Below are 25,155 nucleotides of genomic sequence, written 5' to 3'. Positions count from 1 at the left end.
ATCAAATCAGAGTTAAACAATTAACATCTTAGGGAGCATAAAACACAGGCCGTTATATCTCAAAACATTTCACAGGAGCAACTGTGAAGCATCACGGCTGAACTGAGATTTATCTCAGTTGATTAGGGGCCTATTCGACATTAAAGGTTTTATAGAACAATTTTGGTCACAAGTTGATAGCAACATTCCAGAAATGGTGAGATTGGCTAAAAAAGGTTTCACCTTTTACCATCATTATATGTTTAAATTGAATCTGCTTAAATTTTGTCTTTAGCTTATTGTAATTTGATTGACTACACAATGAGGATGACCAAACCCTAAAGCTACACGCTACAGTGTACTTGATAATAGGCTTAAGTAAATTCTGGACCAGAAATGTATTACGATAAGGAGTCCATTACTGGTCTTAATATCTCATTGTAATGAATATCTTCTGCAAACTCTCTGGACTAGGGTGATCTACACTAATGCCCACACAAAATAAAATTATAAACACAGGAGGTACTGAGCAAATTATATCGCAAAAATGTACAAGCTTAATCTCTTTCCACAAAACTCCTCAGATGTATCCGAAATACAAATGCATTTCAAATGTATGTAAAATTCCTCAAATGTATTACATGTATCCTCTGAAGTATCTAAAAAGCACAAAACAAGTTAGGTTTTTTCATGTTTATTCTCTCTCATTACGCATCAAATTCAACATTTGTTTTTTCCCTTCCAATGCCAAAGGTTTGACTTCCTTTTGGCATTAGTTTAATGCACTAATCTGCACATGTGTACTTACTGTCATGGCTTGGACAAAGTGCTCTTTCCTATGCAAAAGTGTGTACACCGTTTTTAGGCGTTTGTGAAAATTTCAATTCCATTTTGGGATGCGAGTGATCTGCAAGTCACCCAGTTCTGCATGTTTGTGCGTTACAAATACAGAAATATAGTTTTAAACTTTTTTGTAAAAGTAAAAAAAAAAAATCCCTTGATAGAAATAAGAGCACAGAGCAAAAGGCACTAATGTGCTTTGCCTGGAGTGAAAGATGTAATAAATAAACCCAGCATTTAAATGTCGAGACTGTATACAAGGTCACCACATGACCCAGAAGGAAAACTTTCATTTATGTACAACCCAGGAAGTGTTAAACACCGCTTAAGATTTGAAAAAGGTCCATGTAAATATCAGGTCCAAATGTATACAGAATTATGAATTATGTTCAGTTCTTACAGTATTCAAAACCTAATGGAGACATACAGTTTTAATAGGCTCATTTGGCACACATATCCCTACATATCCCCTTAGACTTGTTAATTATTTAACTTTTTCTGACTTGGCAACATGTGGCACTTCTTTGTTTCAAAATATCATCTAGTGTACCAATTCATAGAGATATAAAGGGACTGTGGCGGTCTAGGTGGTAAAGACTCAAATGGATGAAAAGAGGGATTTGGACATCGAATTAAAAACTCCCACAGACTGGTAGTGCTCATAACAACTTCCTCGCAGAAGACGGAAAACTTTGTCCAATAATTCCATTTGCAATCTAACACTACAAATTGACCTAAACGGTAACACACTTCTCTGGGCTCAAGAGTTATTTTTCACTCCGGCGTGTTAAAGCTTCATCAATACAGAATCCATGGACATGTAGAGAGAGTTAGAGGAAGAAAAAGTGGGGAGAAAGGGCCCATTAGAATCGCCAGAATATAATCATTTGTCAGAGATGTCCTCAAGTGTGAACGTCCTGTATACTGTGCGGAAGGGCGGACCCAGCGGCCATTGCTCAGAGAAGCATGGTGATGGGCTTCTCGAGGAACTTGCGAAACTCAGCTAGCCACTGTGCCCCTACTGCTCCATCCACCACCCGATGGTCACAGCTAAGAGTCACAGACATCATACTGGCTACATCAAACCTACAACAAGAAGCAAAAACAAATTCAAAAGCATTACACATGCACAAAGAAGCAAGTCGTGTGGCAAGATGCTCTAAAGATCAAAATAAAACGGAGATGTTACAAACAACTAGATTTTTGTAGTAGTAGTATTTAATTTATTTTATTTTATTAGATTTATTCATTTCATTATAAACAAATTAAAACTTATGCACAAAAGATGAAAGTATACAATTCACAAATAAATAGTAGTAGTAGAAGGCCAGATTCAGGTTTAAGTATCTTTATGTGCTTGCAGTATGGCACATCCCAGCATTTCAGAAATTAAGTGACCCAGCACATAAAAGTTAGAAATGTGTTTTGTCTAGCACAGCCAATAGACAAAACATTGTGATGTGATAATGAAATATGCATAACTTAGTATCTTCGACTTGCTCAAAAGGCTTGTATGACAAAAAGGCTGTTTATATTTAGTCAGGTCAAGGCAAACTTAGTGGTTGTCACTCTCTGAAAATAGAAATCCTGTTATTGTCAGTCTCACCCTCTCTCATTGTCTGCAGGCAGCAGTCTCTTCTCAGAGCCCCCCACGGCCAGGATACAAGCTTGAGGAGGATTGATGATAGCCGAGAAGTTCTTAATGCCGTACATGCCCAGATTAGACACTGTGAACGTGCCACCCTGGAAGGCCAACCAAGAAGTCAGTCTGGCTCTACAAACGCTTTCATTATCTGTTGAATCTGACTTATATAGTTATACTAGGTCATGTAAATCACATTTACAGCATTTGTCAGACACTCTTATTAGGTTATTTTAATGTATGCTCACTAGGAAGCCAACCCATGAGCTTGGTGTTGCTATTAGCTTACTGTACCACGCAAGATGGAGACACATATGGATGAGCTCATTAAATAACCGAGTTCCTGTTCTACTGACCTGAAATTCATGTGGTTGCAGTTTGCCCTCACGTGCTTTTGAAGCCAACGCAGTTATATCTTTGCTAATAGCAGCAAGGCCTTTGATATGGGCATTGAAGACAATGGGAGTGATCAGGCCATTTGGTGTGCTGACTGCAACATTCACATCCACCACATGATTTCTGTAGGGATTTAGCAAAGATTGTAAGATTGTGCAAAGAGCCACGATTGTGACATTACTTCTTTTTAGTGATTTTTTTTTTACAGGGTGATTCTGCCCTCTGGTGGACCAAAAGCAAATGTGCGTCATGAGGTCACTCACTGTCGGATGACTGTGTCCATCCAGGAGGAGTTGGCCTCTGGCACCTTTAAACATGCCAGGGCTGAGGCCTTGATGATGAAGTCATTGACCGAGAGCTTGACGTTATCTGCTTTTACCTCCTGATCATGAGGTGATGTAGAAAACACATCTCAGAACAGATCCTTTCAACCTCAACAGTCACATGCCAAGCCCACAAACTATACAATGCCCAAGCAGAGCCCTTCAGAAACTCACCACATTAAGTTCTTTCCTGAGGTCCAGAACTTGGTCCATGTTGATGTCCACAGATAAGTAATAATGAGGAATGGTCTGCTTCGACTGCAGCAGCCTCTGGGCAATCACCTAATCAAAACATGAGGAAGATGAGGACGATGATGGCAGATGACGGACAGTGTGTGGGACACCATCAGCGTAGGCGTGGAGCTGCAGAGGATGGAAGGGTGGGAGACTCACCCTGCGGATGTTGCTGATGGGGATGTCGGTGAAGGTCCCGGTGGGTACGGGAGCCAAGGCAGGAGCAGGGCTGGGCACATGGGCCGCAGGAGCCGTGGAAGGCTGGTACCAGAGGAGGCAACCATGTTACATTAATATTACATTAATCAAGTAATTTAAGTTTTTTAGAATGTGTTGGTATGGTTTTCCCTCTTCTGAAGAGCACATAGAAACATCTAAAAGAACATTAATTACTGTTTGTCATCTTAGTGGGAGAAAAGAGAGAGAGAGCTAACCGATTAGTGGGTACTTGACTTACAGGTGCAACTTTGGCTGGAACAAAGTTCTCAACGTCCTTCTTGGTTATACGGCCGTCGGGACCAGTGCCTGTGGGAGAGGTGGAACCAAACAGCTGAGCAGTGTCAGGCCCACTCATTCTTATAGTGCAAGAAGACCAGATCACTTAAAGATTGCTTAGTTCTGAGTCAAGCGCTTTTGTGAAAGGTAAAGAATAAGTATGCGCTCACCGGTGACCTGAGCGAGGTCGATACCCTTCTCAGCAGCCAACTTTTTGGCCAGAGGGCTGACGAACAACCTGCCCTGCCTAGCTGCAGGAGCATGAGAAGGAGTGGGAGGAGCAGCTGCTGGGGGCAGGGCTTGGGCTGAAGAGGGAGGGGCCGCCACCTTATGGGACATTCACAAATAGGGAGTTAGCTGCACAGCCATGTCAAGTGCATATCCTGGGTTTTCTGGAAAGTGCCAGCACAAAATATTCACTATATTGCGCAGATAACTACCATTATTGCCCAGTAATTTATATGGATTGCAAACAAACAATGGATTGCAAACAAAACCAAAGATTAACAGAATTATTTAGCTTTTACTGTTCTGAAGACAGTTCAAGCTATGTTTATCATTATATTTTGGCTAAAGGCAAAACAGCACCATACAAAATTATAAGAACAAACCGATAAATCAGAAATCTGAAGCTTAGCGAGAGCTGACACTTCTTTCTACCAGAAATTTCAGCAGCTGGGTACAAAAACATGTCCGACAGCTAAAGAGCTCAGTCGTACCCTTGCTACATCAACTGTCCTCCTGTGATTATGGAGGACAGTGTTACATATTTAACATGGTGGGAGTTCTCTTTAATTCACTGTAAATGCTGCAACTTGGATTCAGTCTCACCTGGTGGATCATTCTCTAGGAACATGGTGAATTGGAGATTAATTTGCACTCATGACAGGATGTCAAAAATAATGTGGTACATATAATATCAAACTTGGAAACTTCACCCGAACCTGTACAAAAAAAATGTACCTGCACAATGATCCAAGAGCTCAGTGGACTTGATTTATTAATAAAGAATATGAAATGGATCAATTCCAACATAACCAGTTTGTAGGGCTGTCACAGGAAGCAATGACATAAGCTTCTGATAGCTTAGCTCTGATACAGAGGCTGCAATCAGTGGCCTTGACATGCCAGAGCCCTAGTGACCCAAATACAGTAAATTACACCACTCCACTCTACACTGTTGTCAGTCTAAAGATGTCACAATTCAGTTGGATTTGAACTGCCACATGTGCTAGTCCCAAGACAGCTGGAAGAAATGCAACCACCCACACCCTCTCAAAGTGTACGCTGTCTAAAACATATGGGTCCAGGACAGAATCAAGACCACTTAAGATCCATTTGTCTTATCTACAAGATACCAGCAGTTGCTACTATATTACTATGTTTGAGAATATAAGGCCACTTAATAATGACACTTCAGAACCTCAGATTGTGCTTATAGCTCTCATCTGACATACACAGAGGATCATGTTTTGCTAGATCAAACAAACGAAAACTAAATCAAAGCTTTTACCGGTGCAGGAGCCGGTGGGGGGCTGGTGGACACTCCGGTCTCAACATAGTCAGCAAACGCTTGAATGTCAGACTCTTTCTCCACCATGATGCAGAGTGGCGTCCCCAGAGGGACGTCCCTGGTTCCCTCAGAGATCAAGATCTTAGCCAGGTAGCCTTCTTCCTGAACCTCAAAACCTAAACAAACCACAAGAGAAAAATATCATGCAGGAGCCAAGCAAGGGCTACTAGCTGCAAGGCGGCCATTAGAGAACACTTCAGGGAATAATGAAGATTATACTGAAGAAGGCGAGTATAATCCCAGGTAACAGCATGTAATCATTATGTAAAAGACACACAGTGGCAGCTGACCTATTGTGGCCTTATCCGTCTCAATCTCAGCCAGCAGGTCGCCTTCACTCAACTTTTCACCCACTTTCTTCTCCCAGCGTTGCACTGTGCCCACAGTCATAGTGGGAGACAGAGCTGGCAGAAGGATCTACGTGACACGAAAACAAAGAGACACAACATCACACTTGCAGTTTTATTGATGTACCTGGTGATCTGCATTAACACATATACAGATCTAGAAACATTGAGTACTTGACAGACAGACGTGCACAGCACGTTTACCTTCATGTGTGTTGGGTAGGAGCTGCCTGGCGCCTGTGGAGGGGTGGTGGCAGCTGCAGCGGGGGCTGCCGGGGGCGGAGGAACTCCTGAAGCTGGAGCTGACGTGGGCAACTTGTCCAGCGTGAGGTCCTTAAAGGCGGGGATGAGGTCAGGGCTGAGGAGAGTGAAAACGAGAGAAAACAATGAGCAAGGAAGAAAAGCAGTATCAATCAAGAGGGTCACACTTAGTTTAATTGAGGGGTTCTGAGTTATTTAATACATTTCACAAAGAAAAAGGCACCAATGACTGTATAGTTATTTCATTTTAACTTTGAAGCATGAGGGTGATGCTGGATAACTTCCAAGAGGCTTACAGTACAGTAAAACTAAATCAATTGATAAGAAAAAAATCATTCTAACTTGTCAACAGTAATGCAGATAACTGCTCCAATGGGCACATCTCTTGTGCCCTCTGGTACCAAGATCTTGGCAAGGTAACATTCTTCAAGCATCTCAAACCCTACTGTGGCCTTGTCCGTCTCCACCTGAATGAACACAGTACACAAAAACATGTTACACATATTGTTGCGTGACTTAAATACCAGAGAGCAGATCTGGAGCAGCAGGCTTTTTCGTCTTGGTCTCACCTCTGCAATTAAGTCACCCTCATTGATTTTATCACCCTCCTTCTTCTCCCAGCGAGCAATGGTGCCCAGTTGCATGGTGGGAGACAAAGCTGGCAATTCCACCTGCAGAAAACGGAAATGGTCACTCTGCAGGTGTTCGGACCAGGAACTCAACTGGCTCCTCCGAGTCTAAGCATTGCATCTGAGATGGTACTTCTCCAGTGGAGGCCAATGCAGAATCTAGCCTGAGATCATAACACATGCATATTGTCTTAGATGCCAAGATAAACAAAATGGTTTATTTTGTGGGAAACGTATTTGTCCTGTTGAACCTGTTAAAATTAGCAAGATTTTTCAAGGTGACACCAAATTTAAAAAGTAATGCTACACTATAGACTGTTATCTACACTAAAACAGTAACCTTTAACTATAAAGTAAGATATCAAGCAAATAATGCAATAAGATAACCTAGGTAGCTCTATGCCTTTCTTACAAAAAATAAACATGCAGCAATTTGATATATGCTTAGTTATGTAGCTAGCAATGTCGCTAGCTGACTAGCTACATGAAAGACTTCAATTTGAAATACAACCTAAATTATAACATTTTACAACGGTCTAAAACCGAAACAAGTTAGTTATTAAACGTTATCTGGCCACGAAGCCTGCCAGCTGACCGGTCCTGTGAGGTGAGTGGGTTTAGCCGGGCAGCCAAGCCTCACTGGCGCCTGTACCTTCTGGTGAGGCGGCAGGCTGCACACTCGTCTGCTTTGACTGAACCCGGCGGTCTGGTTCAGTACAACACACGTCCTGCCCTTGAGGACACCGCTGTAAACACGTCGTCCGTAGCACAGGGTCCGGGTTCGGGAAGACCCATCACTGTGGCACCTCCTGAGGGGACGGGGCGCCGCGGCGGGCCGGGCGGCCGGGCCCGAGACGACACTCTGCCGGCTGAGCGTGACAGACGGCCTGAGACGGAGGGCGAAACGCAACATTTCTACTTCGGTCACTAAGCGTGAAAGTATACCGGATTACAAGAAAAGCTACTGTGGTATCAGAGTGTCTGACACCTGTGGTAGCCGCGGTGTTTCTGCTACCGAAAACGAACCGGACCGCCTCACTTTCCAATGACCTCCCCGTCTCAAAACATGACGGTTTACGGCGCTCTCCTCCTGCTCGCCTCACCGGTGTTACACCAGATTCTGTGACCGTGGAGTTTTGTGGCCACAGGGGGGCGTTGTTTCGCGGTTTCTGTTCACGGGTACGAGCGCTTTACGAATGCTACGTAAACCACGCTGACGCGCTTTCTTTTTTCGTTTTTTTGGTGTCCACGAGCCAAAAGATGACATGTTTAATTTACATTTTATCGTCTCTTAATGACATAAATGTACTTAAAGAAGACTTACCATCCCCTCACCATTGCAGCCAACTAACAAATAATGAATGGGATGGGCAGGTGAGCCTTTTAACTGGGGTCACCAATTCTGACGGCCACCATCAGAATATGTGACCCCACAGTACACCGTGACTCCACAATAACAGAAAACAATGAAAAAATAACCCTAACATTTAATTAGGTTATATTTAAACATTTTATCCAAATGTTTAGAATTACCATTCATAATGACAGCATCTTACAGAGCTTGTTTACGATGAAGCTTGCTATTTTCGTGTAAAATGGTGTAACGAAACATTCTTGTTTAAGTGCATTTATGTAATTAAGAGAAGATGAAATGTAAATGATCTGTCATCTTTTGGCTCGTGGACGCCAACAAAACGAGGAAAGAAGCGCATTAGCGTAGTTTACGTAGCATTCGTAAAGCGCTCGTGCCTGTGAACAGAAACTGTGAAATAGCGCCCCCTGTGGTCACAAAACTACACAGTCACAGAATCTGGTGTAACACCAGCCCTGCCCAGCCTGCTCTGGAGTTGTCGGCAATGTAAAAAAAATCCTTACAGATGACTCATTTCATGCAAATTAATTAATTTACATTGAGGTATTGTACAAATCAAATAGAGGCACTATTAAGCTTATGCAACTATCGGAGTTTAAATGAAAATAAACTTTATTTTGCTAATGTAAGAGTATGTATCGTATTTATTTATTGTGCTCACCAAATACCTTTAAACTGCTCATTAACCTCTAATAGCAATCAAAACAGCATTGAGTCGTCGATAAGGTGATGAGGCATTTGGACAGTTTCCCATTCATTTCTTCCTACTTCAAAGTTGGAGGCTTTCATGTGAGAATATCTGGCAACCCTCAGTGGCCGCTGTCCGACCACGCTGTCGTAAAAACGTCGCAATGACGAATCGCTAAAGTGAGTTCCCCAATGTATTTGATCAGCGGTAGTCAAATCTGTTTAATTGCAGTTCGTGTAATCGTAACAAAGTATATTTCTCAAAAAGCTTCACAGCACAAAGCACTCTGAGATAGATGAGAACGTTAGTTTATTTCCGTATTTCCTTGGTTTAATGAAACATTTGGCAAACCCAATTCATGAAACAGGATGAAGACAGTAGTTCCCTCCTGCACCCCCAAAAGAAGCCTCTTTGGTACACTGAATATACATTTAACTGTGAACACAGAGGGTGGAAAAAATCAGACAAGCAAGCTCCACCCTACAACAGAGGGCACATATTTTAGTGTTGCATAGTAACAGTTACTAAAACTTGCAAAAATATTCCCTTATAATAAACAACCATTTGTATATGAATCAAGTATTGATCCACACTGCTTGGTTAAGGCATTTATTGTTTAATACTTTAAAGCATAATAGAAAAATAGAAAAAAATTCAATCCATCAAAGAAGGGAGAGCAGCTACATAGCAATGTAGTCAGTTATCTAGTGCAATGGTTGCTGGAGTCTACTTGATTTTATTCAGAGCTACTGCTCGCCGGTCTGTGTTCTGGAACAGAGCTCGAATCAGGCTCTTCATTTCATTACTGGAGAACTCCTGAGCAAGAGGTCCTTTGCCCTCGGCCCATCTAGAAGAGAGACATGGGGGGGGGGGGGGGGGGGAGAACAAAAATGAAATTGCAACCACCAGCTCATCAAAAAACACGTTGATAAGACATTTTGATTGGTTTGGAAGAAATGAGGCATTATCAGCAGCATAAAAATTTAGGGCTAGAGCGTTTAGGGTTTTATTTTCTACACGTCACCTGTCCACTATCTCTTGCAGACTAGCCTGCAGTACTATGGAGAGTTCTTTAAAGGTCATCCACTTCTTCACATAGACTGGAACTTCCTCTTGGTATTTCTTGTTTTTGGACTCCTCTGGCCATGGTGTAAAAACTAATGGTCCCTCCTCGATGACGGTCTGACAGAGTGTGTGCAGACGCGCTCCATCTTCAGTAGATATGTCCTATGAGGAGAAACATTTTGATTTACCCCTTTGAAGTCTCACGCACTTTGTAAAATTTACAAATTAACAAATGATAACACCACAGGACTCACCTCCAACATCATGATTTTGGTAATTAGCTCAGATATTGCTGTATTCAAGAGGGTTCCCATGGATTTGCAGTATATGTTTACAGGTAACACATCTTGCCACACTTTCCCCAGTCTCTTTAATTGATGAATTACCTACATCACACAAAATTGTTCACAATCAAGAAAAAAACATTGTGTATATGTATGCACTAAAACAAATGACATGCACATTGACAATTCTGCTGTACTTAAAACACGTAGAAACTGGTGTTTGGTCTCACTTGTCTGACTGCCTTGCTGGCTGCAGAATAATTGTCTTCATCATCCAAATTGGAGAAGTTTCTGGCAGTGCACAGTCTCTCCAACATCTCTGCTTTCTGAACATTCATCTGTGCAACAAAGCACTGAGCACCTGAGAAAAAACACCAGGAGGGAGACATACTTTATTATCAAACTCTACAGTATGAACATAATCTTTGGTTATAAAAGATTACAAAAGCTCATTTCCATGTCCCCATACCTAGTTTTCTAAAGCCTGGAACCAATTCAACAAAATAGGCCACTCCATCTTTCAGGGGTAGATGTGGTCTGAACTGGTGGCCCAAAGTCAGAAGATGGTGAGCAAGGAACATGCAGTTGTTGTGATGAATGGCAGCCAAGTGAGGAAACTTTAGAAGGTTGTCCCTGTATCAAGGTAGAACAAATCATCAGATGATATTTTAAACATGTACAGTGTCATTGCAACATGCATTTGTTCAACATCTCACTACTCAAGTATTCAGAATTGGCCAGTCACCAAATATAAATACGAGAATATAAAACCAGAAAACTCACTTGTGATAAGTAGGAACAACATCATAGAAGAGGTGAAAAATATTTCTGGTTGTGTAGAAAAGCTGTACAGCACTATTAAAAATAAATAAATAAATAAAAAGATACAATGCAATGAAACATTCAACAAAACTCCGTCAAAGTACAAGCCTTAATTCAACAGAAAAAGTGTGCTACGTAGCATATGTTGTGCATGTAAACAATCCTGCAGATGTTATGAAGCCCAAAGTACACTTCAGAGTGAATGCTACCCGAAAGAAACCACTTTCAGACAGATGGCGATTGATTTATTTTAGTAAACCTCAAAAATGAAATGATTAAGACTGAAAATCAGAATTAAAAGTAAAAATAAAATAGCTAAACTTCTCAACAGCAGACGCTATGTCATCAACATACCACTGGGGGGAGCTGCCCACAGCCTCAGACAGGGTTTTGATAGCCAGTTCCACTAGTTGCTGCACAGATTCACTGATGCGGCACACAGGTAAGCACAAAGTGCGTGGGCTCAGCTGCTTCTCACTCTGCAGGATCTGCTCAGACTGGCTGCTCTTCTTCCCCTCCTGCTTCTCTCTGCTGCCCCCTGCTGGGCTTGGCAGTTTGGGGATAGTAAGCTTGTAGTCAGGAGAGATCTAAAGAGAATAGAAGATTGACAGCACTCGGAGAAAGATCTTTTCCTACAACTACAGACATTAATCATGAGCACAGATCTTACCTTAACGGTATTGTGCATCTCCGAAGTCATTAGTTTTCGTGCGGCAACTATGACATCTTGGCATTTTTTGCTAGCAAAATGGCAGTTGACATTTCTTGCATATTTCAAGAGATCTGTTGAGTCTCCTGCAAAGTATCCCATCTCTTTTAACTGAACTTCAAAATCCTCAGTTTCCTTGATCACCTAAAGATCAGAAGTAAAAAAAGATAAAAAAAAAATCCAACAAAATAAAACTACACATAACATACATAGCTTCTTACCGTATCATACTCTGCTAGCTGACTGCTGTCATTTGGTATGGAATACAATAAGCATTCCCTGATGATACAGTCTGACATCTCCTCCCAGATCTGGTCTCCCAGTATAGCAGACACTTTCTTATCACCTACAGTTATATCTGTGTGCACAAAAAAAAAAAAAAAAAAAAGATACCTAATAAAAATCCCCCAAGAACCATGACAATATTTATAGAATAAAATAGAACTCCACTCTAAGGAAATGCCTGCATATACCAAAAAGGTGTGTGTGCAGGGGCTTGAGCACGGTGAGGATTTTGGCATAGACGCAGGAGGGAACCGGGTGATCCGCTTGGTGCTCGTCGCTCTGCAGACTCAAAACGGTGCCTTGCTCCGCTCGCTCACACACCTCCACCAGCAGAGACGGGTACGTGATCAGAGGCTTCAGCATGTACTTCAGTAACAACTGGCCTGCAGGTGCAACACTGCATCAACAACGGGAACCATACTTTCGAACAAAACACAGGATAGGAATAACTGAATTATACACAGAAAAATAATAAATGTCTTATTATATCTTATTCGTACCAAAGAGTTTGATTTTTTTCTGAAGCTCTCCTTGAATAGCAAGGGCCTGGAGTATACTGGAACGAAGAGGAATGGGTGTGTCCTCCTTAGATCCTCCACCATCCAAATGAAGCGCTGTTGTCAGGAACGACTGAGCTCCAGTCAGCTCTGCAAAACATCTATATTTGAGTCTCGACAAATACGACCGATACAGTAAAATCCAATAACATACAGTAAATATAATGCAGTTTCGGTACATTTTGAAATAATGAATTGGAACTGGAATTAGACTGGAATTATTTTAGACCACTCTGACCTTGGTTAGTTTTTGACATTGATATTTAGATGAAGTACTTTTACCTTTGGCAGGGGGCAATTTCCACACTGCAAGCTTCTTCCACTCCTCTCCAAGATGGTAAATGAGGTTCTCTCTCTGTATGGTGATCTCTGAGCTGAGGGCCCGAAGTAAAGGCATATCTGAACTCTCCCAAGCTTTCAAGGCTTCAACACTGACACGTGCCTTGAAGAACAGGGAAAGACGGAGTGAGGGGGAAAAATAAATACTTATTATATATTTAAAAAATTATATATATATAAATTAGTTTATCCTCTATTGTGTACCTTTCCAAGTTGTTTGGCTGCTGTCTCAAATTTCTTCTCCTGCAAGGTCTTGTGATATTCCTCAATTGCAGTGTCAAACTGCAGAAACATAAACGAGTTATTTTATCACACATCTGTTACAAACAAACAGAACATCTAAAGGATATGAAATGTACATTAAACAACATAATAAAATTCAAATATATTAAACAAATAACCAAGTTGGATTTGACATTATCTTGTGTACAAAAGGGACTTCCTATGAATGCTAAGTGCACTCACCTCTTGTAGATGCTGGAGCATGCTGATGACTGCAGTGTTCTTCTCCAGACGCTGCTTAAGCTTGGCATATTCTGTTACAGCCTCATGAAGGTTCTGCTGAACCTGCATACAACCATTTGATGTGGAACAAGATGTTGAGGCTTTCTAACAATTAAACATGCAGATACCAGTTATTATTTAGAATAGACAACAATTATACCTCGTTTTCAATGCAATTTTTCAGAAGATCAATCTCTTTGGATACAGACTCCACCTGGTCCATGAGTTCTTCGGCTGCCTCCATACTAGGTATGAACTCATTGTATTTCTTATTTATAATATCTGAGACTTCTTCCTATTAATATAAAAAAAGACAAAACTAGTGGTCAGGAGGGTTCAGACTCTACTGCAAGAACATTATTATTATTTGGAGCCTGTTTGCACGAGATGGGAGCTGCATCAGAACTTTACTAGGTCTAAGATCACAGACTTGGACTGGAGCAAAAGCTGCCTGGCTCTCCAGCACCAAGCCTGACAATGACACGTCAACTAGTGTCTGGGAAAACGTTCAGCCTACAACCCCGGCAGTGGACCCAGACCTGTGCGCCTCAACTCACCCAACATACCTTTAAAAGATCCACGTTGCTGCAATTGGCCCAAGTTAAATATTTGGACAATTGAATCTCATATGCCAATTTAAAGTTAGCTTAGCTAGTTAGCCAAGTTACCCAATGGCATTAAAATAGCTACTGGCGACAACTGACTAAATCTACAGTTTGATAGACATGTTAAGTTAAATATTTAGCTCGATAGCGTTCTTTAAACACAAACAGAATATATAAACAGGACTAGCTAGATACAACCTCAGACTTAGCTAGCGCCTATTCAGTCATAAGGTCGCCAGCGACTAATCTATTTGTTTAATTATACTATTATATTAGATATAACGGTGAATGAACATTACCAAACGTAGCTGAACGTTAGAGGCGAAAACTACGACAGCTAACGTAAACGTGCTAACGTAGCTAGCTAGCATAGCCGGCTAGTTTTGCCCATCAGACGACAGCTGCCGTGATAGCAGTAGACAGCTAGCTAGCTAACCAAGCGAGCGGGTTTGTTTACGAGTTTGTTTACCTTCGTTTCCTCCACTTTCCGCGACAGTTTGGAAATTTTAGAGGCGAGGTCGTCTTTTTCCAGTTTGCCCGAACTCGCGAGTACTTCTGTCACAAACGACGCCATCCCCGACGACTGGTGTTTGAAGCCGGAGCTGCTGGTCAGTCAAACCACACCGCCGCCCGCCATACTGCGCGCGCAACTTCAGCTGGGAGTCGCGTCGAACCGACTGCGCGAGCCCTCGCTCGCGACGGTGCACGATTCGTGCAAGACGTCGGGATGGACCACAGAGCAGCTCGGTTTCTTATTTAAAACGAAGCTGTTAAACACATAAAATATAACACAACCATAACGGAACCACATATGTCCACTAAACATGTATAAAACTAACAATATGAAGTATTTCAACAAGCAAATTAGACATAAAACCACACTAATAGAAGAAGCACATACATCTCTAATGGTAAAAAAGAAAAATGTCCCCCTCCAATAGGCTTCCCATCTCAAGCAACAACAGAAAGATACTCCTGTTAATTACCTGTAAAAAAAAAAAAAACAATGTCTCATGTTGAAGTGACATACATTTGAAAACGGAAGTTTACATACACTATATAAAAAGACACGTGCATTTTTTTTTCTCACCGTCTCGCATGAAATCAGAATAAATTCTTCCTGTTTTAGGTCAATTAGGATTACCAAAATAATTTCTATTTGCTAACTGCCAGAATAATGAGAGAGACTTTTAAGGCAGTTTTTATTACTTTCTTCAAAATCAAAAGTTTAAATACGTTTCATTAGTATTAGTTACGGTTGCCCTTAAACTGTATGACTTGGGTCAAGTGTTTTGGATATCCTTCCACAAGCTTCTCACAATAGTTGGCAGGAATTTTGGCTCATTCCTCCCGACAGAACTGGTGTAACTGAGCCATGTTTGTAGGCCGCCTTGCTCACACATGCCTTTTCAGCTTTGCCCATAAATTTTCAATAGGGCTTTGTGATGGCCACTCCAAAACATTGACTTTGTTATCCTTAAGCCACTTTGTAACCAGTTTGGTAGTATGCTTCGGGTCATTGTCCATTTGGAAGACGCATTTGCGCCAAAGCTGTAACTTCTTGACTGATTACTTGAGATGTTGCTTCAGTATTGGCTGACAGTCTCATCAGTTAGTGCCTTTGTGGAACACATTGAAGTTACACAGACCTAATAATTAGCAACAAACAAAAATACATATTATTTATAATAAATAATTTTTATTATATTTATTTATAATGAATTATTTTTGTTATCATTAAAAGTCATTGTTTCCAGCACTTCATGCATTTACTCACTACTTGAGTAGCTTTTAACTTTTACTCAAGTACATTTTTGGATGCATACTTTTACTTTTACTTGAGTAACATTTGGTTCAAGTAATAGTACTTTTACTTCAGTAAAATTGTTGAATACTCTACACACCTCTGTGTATAATTGTTTGTACAGATGAACAAGGCACCTTCAGGCATCTGGGAATTGTACTCAAGGATGAACCAGACTTGCGCAAGTCCACAATTCTCTTCCTGATATCTTGGCTGATTTCTTTTAGCTTTCCCATGATGTTACACAAAGAAGCAGTGTGTTTCAGGTGTGCCTTAAAATACATCCACAGGTGTGTCTCCACTTAACTCAGATGTTGCCAATACTGTAAACCTATCAGAAGCTTCCAAAGACATGACATCATCATATGGGCTGTCCCAAATTGTTTAGAATTACCAAAGCACTGCCAAATGGCAGGTGTGAATAGCCCTTCTTGCTTCCAGTATTATGTAAATGAGGCGTGTGTCAGGTGTGAATGATTGCTACTGAAAGTTTTCCTTACACACCTCCTTGGCTGCCATATGAGAGACCAGGGAATCCCACCCGCCCGCGGCCCCTCCAGGAGCAATGGAGTCCCAGGGCTGCACTTCCCAGTGAACCCCGCATGCCCGCCCCAGCAGGGCTGTGTGTAGATGTTGGTCTATATGAATGTATGGTAGTGCGTGATACTATGTGGGCAAGTACTGGGACAAACGTGGGCAAAACCCCGGGCCACTGGTCAGTGTTTATCCACACCATCCCCTTTAAGCCCTCAATGTCTAAAGTGCAGTAAAAAACTGAGGGACAGACAGTGGTGAGGAGATGGGTGAGGCCATGACAGCAGGCCCACCTCGTCAACCTCTGGATAACATGCCTGCCCCCCAGGATCCTAAATGTACGAGTACTGTGTGTGTTTGTACGTGTGGGGGGTGGAGGTGGGGGGGGGGGGGGGGGGGGTATGTAGGTCCAGAAGAAATGGTCCCCTGGAAAAGGACCATTATTAGGCACAGCGTTTGCCCCCCAGCTCGAGGCAGGAAGAGGTCAACCCGGGGAGACCAGGGAGACACCACACGCCACCATCGCATCCAAGCCCAGACCCCCACCACCCCCACCACAGAGAGTAGCCTGTTCAGCCATACCATTCATACAACATTAGACATCCACATTCACCCAAACACATATACACCCACACACATGTATACACCCTCACACACATATACACTCACACACATTCCTCCCATATATTCACCCTCACACATATACACCCACACACATGTATACACCCTCACACACATATACACTCACACACATTCCTCCCATATATTCACCCTCACACATATACACCCACACACCTTCATCCCATATGTGCAACACACTCATATATGTATCTACACATACACCTACACACACATCTACACACCCATCTACACACATATATACACCCACATACAATCTCCCTCTAATACTAAACCATTCCAATCGTACAACATTCATCAAGAAGATAAGCTGGTCTGAGTCCGAAACCAAGCGCTCCTAGCCCACCCCAGATACCCCCCAACAGCCACCACTCCCCAGGGCCCACATATCACCAGAGGTGTCAATTCCAGGTTCAGAAAGTAAAAGTCCTCACCAGGATTTTGCTCAAGCTTGCTAGATTTTCTAATTAGTGCAATCCAGGTAAAATTAGTGGAATCAACACAATGCAGGAAGCCTGAGCAAAATCCTGGTGAGGACTTTTATTAAAAGTTTTATTTATTAAATTTTCAGAGTTTCCTCCTATATATATATATATATCATATTTTCTAAAAGCCGCATATATCTACTGAACTGAATACATTTAACTGAACTGATCAGTTTCTGAACGGTGCGTGTAGCATTTCATGTGCGACAGATTTGGCTTTCAGTGTTGTGGCGAATTCAGACTCCCCTCGTTTATCTGTGCATAAAGACGCTACAGATTATATTCTCGATTTACGTTTCTATGCATAAATAAGAGCTAGACTTTAATTATCCATCACAGCAAACGGCACGGAATTATCTATGTCCAAAGCCACACTGGCTCAAGGGTGTTAATTATTTTAAATAAAATACACACTGGCTATACGAAGTTCACCTCTGACCACAACTTTGCAGTATTACAGCAGTATTATGTCTAAATATCTAGTTAGGACAAAACTAGAGTGCTCAATGAACTAAGTTAAAATCACTGTAACTCCGGAATATTTATGCGTGTGCAAACGAGGGGACTCTGAATTCGGCACAACACGTTCGTTTGAAAAAAATTCTCTGTTGTGCCTGCTGCTTGCATGTGTTAAATGAAAATGAGCACTTTCTTCTTTGATTTACAACTTTGTCCTACCACCTGATTAACTTTATGTTCCACCCCTGACGGGTGACGAAACATCTGCAGAAAAGCCACACCTCATTATAAGTCGCATGGTTCAAAGGGTGTTTATAATCTGGAAAATACGGGTAGTAATCGCGGGGGCTCCGCTGTGGCGGGTCGAGGTCGCGTTCCGCTCTTCAGCTCTGTTTGCAGGGTTCATCCACCTTTACAAGGTGGAATTCAAGCACATGTACGACACTTTCAAGCAGAGTTGTATAATCCAGGTTCAGAAAGTAAAAGTCCTCGCCAGGATTTTGCTCAGGCTTCCTGGATTGTGTTGATTCCACTAAATTTACCTGGATTGCACTAATTAGAAATCTAGCAAGCCTGAGCAAAATCCTGGTGAGGACTTTTACTTTCTGAACCTGGATTATACAATTCTGCTTTCAAGGTCCATTTTCAATATTGTTCAGCACCTTCAGCTTAATTAAGTTAAGCACATCGTCGTCTGTAACTGCACCAGCCTCAATTTGTCCAATTAGACTGTTTATTTCCTCTTTTATTCTGTCGTGAAAAGACATTTCTGCTGCTTTCAAGTCCAACTATGAGCGATTGCTTCTGACTGAAGTCTAAGCCCCGCCCCAAATGCAGGCGAGCGTTCCTATTGGACAGTGATTAGATTTCATTCTGGGAGACACACAGTGGAATACAATGACATTCAGTCGATTGCATTTCAAGGTGGCTTCTGGCACGAATTCAGCGTTTCTTTCTTTAAATACAAATCCACACACACTGGAGCTTTTACTTTTCATTGTGGCATGTTTTCATCACATCAGTGTTTAAATCAATCTCATGATCATTACATTTAAAGGAGACATTTATGTCAGAAATACCGTACGGTGAAAAGCAATACCTCTGTGCCGTGATTACATTTCGAGCTGTATTATATTCAATTCTGGCACAAATTCAGCGGTTTGGTTTTGAATGGTAATTCTTGTGTATTGTTTTTCAATAAAGAGATAAAGTGCATTGAAACGTAATGTAATAGTGCTTTTGCATTTCATTGTGGCACGTATTCTGCATGTTTGTATGGAAAAGCAATGCATTTTGTGGATTGCATTTCCATTTTTGCCTAGTAGCGATTACATTTCGAATTGGCATGGAATCTTTTCCATACTACACAACCCTCTGTAGCCTAGGCTTGCATGCCTGTACATAGTCAAAGCTGTTTCCTTGTTTTGCCTAGCACTACGGTGGCTGAGAAGGTGATTGCATCCTTCTTTTACTTGCGCACTATTGCTGGTCACATCTGAGCTTAATTACTACAATGGTTTTAATATTCAAAGTTCATATAGTGTTAGAGATGAAAGTTTGTATGTTGTACCTTCTTTCACAATGTTTTAGTTCAACTTTGAACGACCTCAAGAGGAAAAAAAGCAAAAAATGTATGGGAATAAATTATTCTAATTTTAACATTTTAATAATGTTAATAGCTAACTATTTAGGTAATGAAATTAACACTACTGAAATTGTAAAAAAAAAGTTACTTTGTTTTGAGAGTTAGCAAAGTAACTCTCACTAAGTGTTAAATAATTTAACTATTTTGAAAGTGTTAATTAAACTCTGCAGAGTGTGGAGCTATATAAACCCTCAAAAAGTGTTAAAATGAACTCTGTGGGAGTTAATTCAACACTGGACCTTTGCTGTGCAGATGAACATCTCTTTAGTAGTATTAAATTTATCTTGGAAAATGAACTTGAGCATACAAAGAATGACTTAAACACGGGGAAGGCTTAAGGTGGACACGTGCTCTTGAAACCAAGAAAAGAAAAAAGAGCGAAGAGTATGACATCAGCAGCTGTCTACGAGCAACCCGCGCCCAGAAAAACCGTTCCGCCTCTATAGCCACACTAAGCACAACCGCACAAAGGCAAACAACTCGTCTGTCAGCTACAACACTCACTGATAGAGAGAAAGCTATTTTTGCATGAGGAGAATGAAGCTACTACAATCTTATCCACTGCAGAAATTACTGTAAAAACTTTTTAAAAATATGATAAACCACTCCTGCTGTTGTCAGATGAAATACTGTACATGAGAAGAGAACCGGAAGATGAAATAGAGGATGTGAAAGTGTTGATGTCCTTAAAGGGCTCACTGCTCATTTGAAATTCATTGTCGGGTTTTTCTCAACCCGGAATGCCTCAGTAAACATCTTTGCAAAGTTTCCTCTTTCAAGAAAGCATTCAACTGCAGGAAACTACAGATGTTTCTATGGAAACACATTTGTGGAATTACAGCTATTACAATAAGCTATCTGGAATTATTCAGCACAACGCAACACAACGATTTGCTAATAATTAGAAGTCAGTTTGTGGCATCTCTGGGATGACGCACGGTAATCTGTTTATAGGAAAGATGCATTTTTTTGTTGTTTTCACATACCTTGTGGTCCATGGGTTGTGTTGGGTGTCTGAGAAATGTTTTTTGTATGAAGACTATGTGGATTTTGGCTCAGTAACTGCGTGTCCAAAAAGCAACTTAACGGGACACTGTCAAAACATCAGCAATGTGATAATGGATTTGTTCAGAGTTCCATCCAAAGTAGAAGCTCTCTGTTTGGACTTTGTGAAGGGTTCAAGTGTACAATCAAAATCTCTGTCAAGATTTAAGAACCTTCAATACTTAGGAATATTTGGTGAAATGCCTGATATATTACCTGGAGCCTTTAAAAATCTATCACGTTTGCAAACTTTGTTTTTTGATTGTTTGAGACCCTCAACATTTTCACTGTCCTCTGAGGTCCTCAGTGACCTTCAGAATCTAAGAACCTTGATAATTATTACGTGCAAAGTGTCAAAAATGGGGGTAGATGTCTTTAGAGGGCTTATGAAGTTGGAACAGCTGATAATCACAGACAACACAGATGACTTTTCTGAGTTGCTGTGCAGATTAACACTTGTGTCATCTACACTAAAAGAATTAACTGTGGAAATACCGAAAACTACTCTTGGGCATCCAAAGTGCACATTCACTAATGGGACATCATTTGTTGTTAAACAATTTTCATTTGAGCATATCAATCTCAATTTTTTACATGTAACAGTGTTGGATAAAACTGCCTTAAAATACTTTCAGAAATTGTCGAGTTTAGCAATCGGCTGGAAAGAATTTAATGCTTTAAGAGCTGAAATGAAAAAAGTTGATTTTCTGTTGTTAACTTCTATGCACAGTTTACATCAGTTAGAAAGTGTCTGTAAAGCTGCATCAAAACTTTTGACCACAAGACTGACAGTATCGTTCTTTGATATAACTGATTACTTTCTGCCCAATTTAGAGAACTGTTCAATGCTTTTACACTTTGAAATTAGATCAGTGAACTTTCAACATGAGTCTTTAAATTTTACATTAATTGGTGCTCTGAGAAATCTCATTACATTAACGGTGGTGGAGTGGAAAGTGAGTGAGAAGCATATTAAAAACATTTTGGCACTCTGTGAAAATCAGCAAGTTATTGCCACTAAACTACACTCGGTGTTCATTATATCAAGCAAAATCAGAAATATCAGCTGCAAGCAGTTCAGTTGCTTAAGAGAGCTTGAGGATCTGACCTGGAGAAACAGTGAAATTGAATATATAGAGGACTTTTCATTTACCAACAATGTTTTTGTAAAATTTTTAGACCTGTCTTGGAACAAAATATCAAACCTTACAGCATATACATTTTTTGGCTTGTTAAATCTAGAAACTCTCCTACTTACACACAATCATTTAATTGTTCTTGAAGAATTAACATTTATGCATTTAAAATCCATAAAAGATTTACAACTGGGACTCTTTCAGTATCAATCTATTGAATCTTCACATGTCCAGATCAACCTTAGTTTCATATTTGGAATTTTCCCTGAAAATCTGACTTACTTGTACATGAAATCTGGAATAAGACCAATAATATTGATATTAGGCAAAGACAGCAAACCTATAGCAGATCTACACCTGCATGTTATTGGCCAGTCTGTCACTTTTCATGATTGTGAGGGTCCACTTTTTGAATCTCTTGCCCAGTTAACTGTAGAGACAGACCGTATGCTGTGTGGTCAGTCGTTTCCTGCTCGGTTCCTCAAGTCTCTAAAGCACCTAGAAATCACATTACAGCACAAGACAACACAAATGGATTTGACTGATTTGAACCAGCTCGTCCACCTGAAGAGTCTAGTCCTTAAAAATGTAGATTTGTCTCTGCAGCCTAGTCTTAATGTGATTTTCCACAATTTGTCCAGTCTGGAATTCCTGCGATTTTCCTCCTGCTGGATACCTTTGCTGGATAATGACTTGAGCAGAGATCTGCAGTCACTTAAATTATTGTATTTGAACATAGATAATGCTTATAGTGTTACAGAGAGCTTTCTGGAGCCCCTACATAACCTTAGATATCTTGTTATGGAAAATCCGCTTCTTCACTGTAGCTGTGAAAATGTCTGGATGACTGAATGGGCAAAATACCAACAGCATGTTCAGGTGTTTCTTTCATGGTGCTCAGTAGAAAAGTTGCCATGTAAAAGTGCTGATGAAACTAAACTGTTGTCCAAATATGTTCAGGACCACTGTGTTCTGGATGTTGAGTTTCTGTTTTTTGTTTGCTCTTTGGTGGGAATACTGTTCTTCATGCTGGTGGTGCTGCTCCATCAGCTGGCTGGTGAATACCTGCTGGTCTTCTTCCACATAGCTCGAGGCTGGTTGGAGGAGGCCACCAGGGCGAACAAAGGAGGACATTATAGTTTTGATGTATTTGTGTCCTACTGTGGGAGGGATGAGCGCTGGGTGGTTGATGAGCTTCTGCCCAACCTGGAGCAAAGAGGACCCCCTTTCCTCAGGCTGTGCCTTCACAGCAGGGATTTCCAGCCAGGAAAAGCCATTGTGGAGAACATTACAGACAGCCTCTACAGAAGCAGATACACTCTCTGCCTGGTTAGCCGCAACTACCTCCGCAGTAACTGGTGTTCAGTGGAGATGCGCTTGGCTACTTACAGGTTGCTGGCTGAACACAAGGACATTCTTGTCCTGGTCTTCCTGGAAACAATTCCTTCTGATCTAATAAGTGTGCATCACAGACTTGCCCGACTGATGAAGACCAAGACCTACATAGACTGGCCACAAGACCCAGCTCAACGCAATGCATTCTGGGACAAACTTTGGACAAAGCTTGCACCTGAACCTGCTACATAGAGTTGATCATTTGGTATTTTCCATAATATGTATTATTCTAAATTTGGTGCTTTTCCACAGAGAAGTTAATTATTCAAACAAATACATTCAGAGTTGTCCTTTGATGCCTTTGATTTGAACAATTATGGAGAAGGACCGCAAGGCCTGTTGCAATGACTATTAAAAAGTTTAAAATATTGGTTAACCTCTCCATGTTCTTGTGTCTGATTATGTAATTGCACTTTTTTTTTTTACATCGTTTCCATGTATTTTTGTATCAATGTTCAAAACATATATTGAGTGTTTGTATTTGGATATGCCCTTTACACCCTATGCTCCTATTTCTAGACTCCTCCTCCTCCTTTTAACATGGATTAGCTTAGCTCAGTCTTAAGCTTGTTTGATATTCTTCAAACAATAAATGTGTCTGTACTATATTCATACTATAGCCTCAAATGATCTTCTATGCTTTCTAACCTGGAAATGCACTTGAACACATGTCAGTAAATGCACTTGAACACAGCTAATAAACACATCAATAAATGTACTTGAACATACACTACCGTTCAAAAGTTTGGGGTCACCTAGACAATTTTGTGTTTTCCCTGAAATCTCATACTTTTATTTATCAAATGAGTTGCAAAATGAATAGAAATATAGTCCAGACATTGACAAGGTAGAAATAATGTTTTTTTTTTTTTTGAAATAATTTTCTACTTTAAACTTTGCTTTCGTCAAAGAATGCTCCCTTAGCAGCAATTTCAGCATTGCAGACCTTTGGCATTCTAGCTGTTAATTTGCTGAGGTAATCTGGAGAAATTTCACCCCATGCTTCCAGAAGCCACTCCCACAAGTTTGATTGGGTTGATGGGCACTTTTTTCGTACCATACGGTCAAACTGCTCCCACAACAGCTCAATGGGGTTGAGATCTGGTGACTGCGCTGGCCACTCCATTACCGATAAAACACCAGCTGCATGTTTCTTCTCTAAATAGTTTGTGCATAATTTGGAGGTGTGCTTTGGGTCATTGTCCTGTTGCAGGATGAAATTGGCTCCAATCAAGCGCTGTCCACAGGGTATGGCATGGTGTTGCAAAATGGAGTGATAGCCTTCCTTATTCAAAATCCCTTTTACCTTGTTCAAATCTCCCACTTTAGCAGCACCAAAGCAACCCCAGACCATCACATTACCTCCACCATGTTTGACAGATGGTGTCAGGCACTCATCCAGCATCTTTTCAGTTGTTCTGCGTCTCACAAATGTTCGTCTGTGTGATCCAAACACCTCAAACTTTGATTTGTCGGTCCATAACACTTTTTCCCAATCTTCCTCTGTCAAATGTCTGTGTTCTTTTGCCCATATTAATCTTTTTCTTTTATTAGCCAGATATGGCTTTTTCCTTGCCACTCTGCCCTGAAGGCCAGCATCCCGGAGTCGCCTCTTCACTGTAGATGTTGACACTGGCGTTTTGCGGGTACTATTTAATGAAGCTGCCAGTTGAGGACCTGTGAGGCGTCGATTTCTCAAACTTGAAACTCTTAATGTACTCTTAATGTACTTGTCTTCTTACTCAGTTGTGCAGCGGGGTCTTCCACTTCTCCTTCAACTCTGGTTAGAACCTGTATGTGCTCTCCTCTGAAGGGAGTAGTACACACCATTGTAGGAAATCTTCAGTTTCTTGGCAATGTCTCGCATGGAATAGCCTTCATTTCTCAGAACAAGAATAGACTGTCGAGTTTCAATTGAAAGTTGTCTTTTTCTGGCCATTTTGTGAGTTTAATCTAACCAACAATTGTAATGCTCCAGATTCTCAACTAGCTTAAAGGAAGCTTCTCTAATCAGCAAAACTGTTTTCAGCTGTGCTAACCTACTTGCACAAGGGTTTTCAAGGGT

General features: G+C 41.0%; 3 protein-coding genes across 3 annotated transcripts; 1 reads left to right on the top strand and 2 right to left on the bottom strand.

The window, feature by feature from the left end:
• Nucleotides 1-657: 657 nt before the first annotated feature.
• dlat (dihydrolipoamide S-acetyltransferase (E2 component of pyruvate dehydrogenase complex)) lies at nucleotides 658-7,838 on the bottom strand. The gene is made up of 14 exons (XM_076980018.1): nucleotides 7,372-7,838; nucleotides 6,660-6,761; nucleotides 6,433-6,557; nucleotides 6,034-6,187; nucleotides 5,773-5,899; nucleotides 5,423-5,598; nucleotides 4,080-4,236; nucleotides 3,872-3,939; nucleotides 3,574-3,675; nucleotides 3,355-3,462; nucleotides 3,121-3,239; nucleotides 2,818-2,980; nucleotides 2,426-2,562; nucleotides 658-1,905 (listed from the first exon to the last, which is right to left on the bottom strand). The coding sequence occupies exons 1-14, from the start codon at nucleotides 7,630-7,632 to the stop codon at nucleotides 1,776-1,778; spliced, it is 1,929 nt and encodes a 642-aa protein (XP_076836133.1). The 5' UTR covers nucleotides 7,633-7,838; the 3' UTR covers nucleotides 658-1,775.
• A 1,231-nt stretch (nucleotides 7,839-9,069) lies between these two features.
• zw10 (zw10 kinetochore protein) lies at nucleotides 9,070-15,987 on the bottom strand. Its single transcript, XM_076980228.1, has 18 exons — nucleotides 15,854-15,987; nucleotides 14,851-14,935; nucleotides 14,419-14,716; nucleotides 13,505-13,639; nucleotides 13,306-13,407; nucleotides 13,045-13,122; nucleotides 12,784-12,943; nucleotides 12,445-12,591; nucleotides 12,133-12,327; nucleotides 11,881-12,017; nucleotides 11,621-11,803; nucleotides 11,305-11,537; nucleotides 10,912-10,983; nucleotides 10,598-10,761; nucleotides 10,359-10,489; nucleotides 10,099-10,230; nucleotides 9,804-10,006; nucleotides 9,070-9,626 (listed from the first exon to the last, which is right to left on the bottom strand). The coding sequence occupies exons 3-18, from the start codon at nucleotides 14,521-14,523 to the stop codon at nucleotides 9,506-9,508; spliced, it is 2,298 nt and encodes a 765-aa protein (XP_076836343.1). The 5' UTR covers nucleotides 14,524-14,716; nucleotides 14,851-14,935; nucleotides 15,854-15,987; the 3' UTR covers nucleotides 9,070-9,505.
• A 4,258-nt stretch (nucleotides 15,988-20,245) lies between these two features.
• LOC143482172 (toll-like receptor 12) lies at nucleotides 20,246-23,472 on the top strand. The gene has a single exon (XM_076980461.1). The coding sequence runs from the start codon at nucleotides 20,445-20,447 to the stop codon at nucleotides 23,280-23,282; it is 2,838 nt and encodes a 945-aa protein (XP_076836576.1). The 5' UTR covers nucleotides 20,246-20,444; the 3' UTR covers nucleotides 23,283-23,472.
• Nucleotides 23,473-25,155: the final 1,683 nt, after the last annotated feature.

This window comes from Brachyhypopomus gauderio, chromosome 18 (genome assembly GCF_052324685.1).
Source record: "Brachyhypopomus gauderio isolate BG-103 chromosome 18, BGAUD_0.2, whole genome shotgun sequence".
In the NCBI taxonomy this organism is placed as follows: domain Eukaryota; kingdom Metazoa; phylum Chordata; class Actinopteri; order Gymnotiformes; family Hypopomidae; genus Brachyhypopomus; species Brachyhypopomus gauderio.
The sequence above is the reverse complement of the archived record's forward strand: the minus strand, read 5'-3'. Positions and strand labels throughout refer to the sequence as shown.

Bases quoted from the DNA above. Each gene is read 5' to 3' on its own strand.
- dlat (XM_076980018.1), bottom strand. From the start codon at position 7,632: ATGTTGCGTTTCGCCCTCCGTCTCAGGCCGTCTGTCACGCTCAGCCGG. The intron at 6,762-7,371 runs GTACAGGCGCCA...CGTTTTCTGCAG, and splicing joins GCCTGCCGCCTCACCAGAAG to GTGGAATTGCCAGCTTTGTC. The intron at 3,676-3,871 runs GTAAGTCAAGTA...CTCTGGTACCAG, and splicing joins TTCCAGCCAAAGTTGCACCT to CCTTCCACGGCTCCTGCGGC.
- zw10 (XM_076980228.1), bottom strand. From the start codon at position 14,523: ATGGCGTCGTTTGTGACAGAAGTACTCGCGAGTTCGGGCAAACTGGAA. The intron at 11,538-11,620 runs GTAAGATCTGTG...TATTCTCTTTAG, and splicing joins AGATGCACAATACCGTTAAG to ATCTCTCCTGACTACAAGCT. The intron at 10,007-10,098 runs GTGAGTCCTGTG...TTCTCCTCATAG, and splicing joins CCAAAATCATGATGTTGGAG to GACATATCTACTGAAGATGG.
- LOC143482172 (XM_076980461.1), top strand. From the start codon at position 20,445: ATGACGCACGGTAATCTGTTTATAGGAAAGATGCATTTTTTTGTTGTT.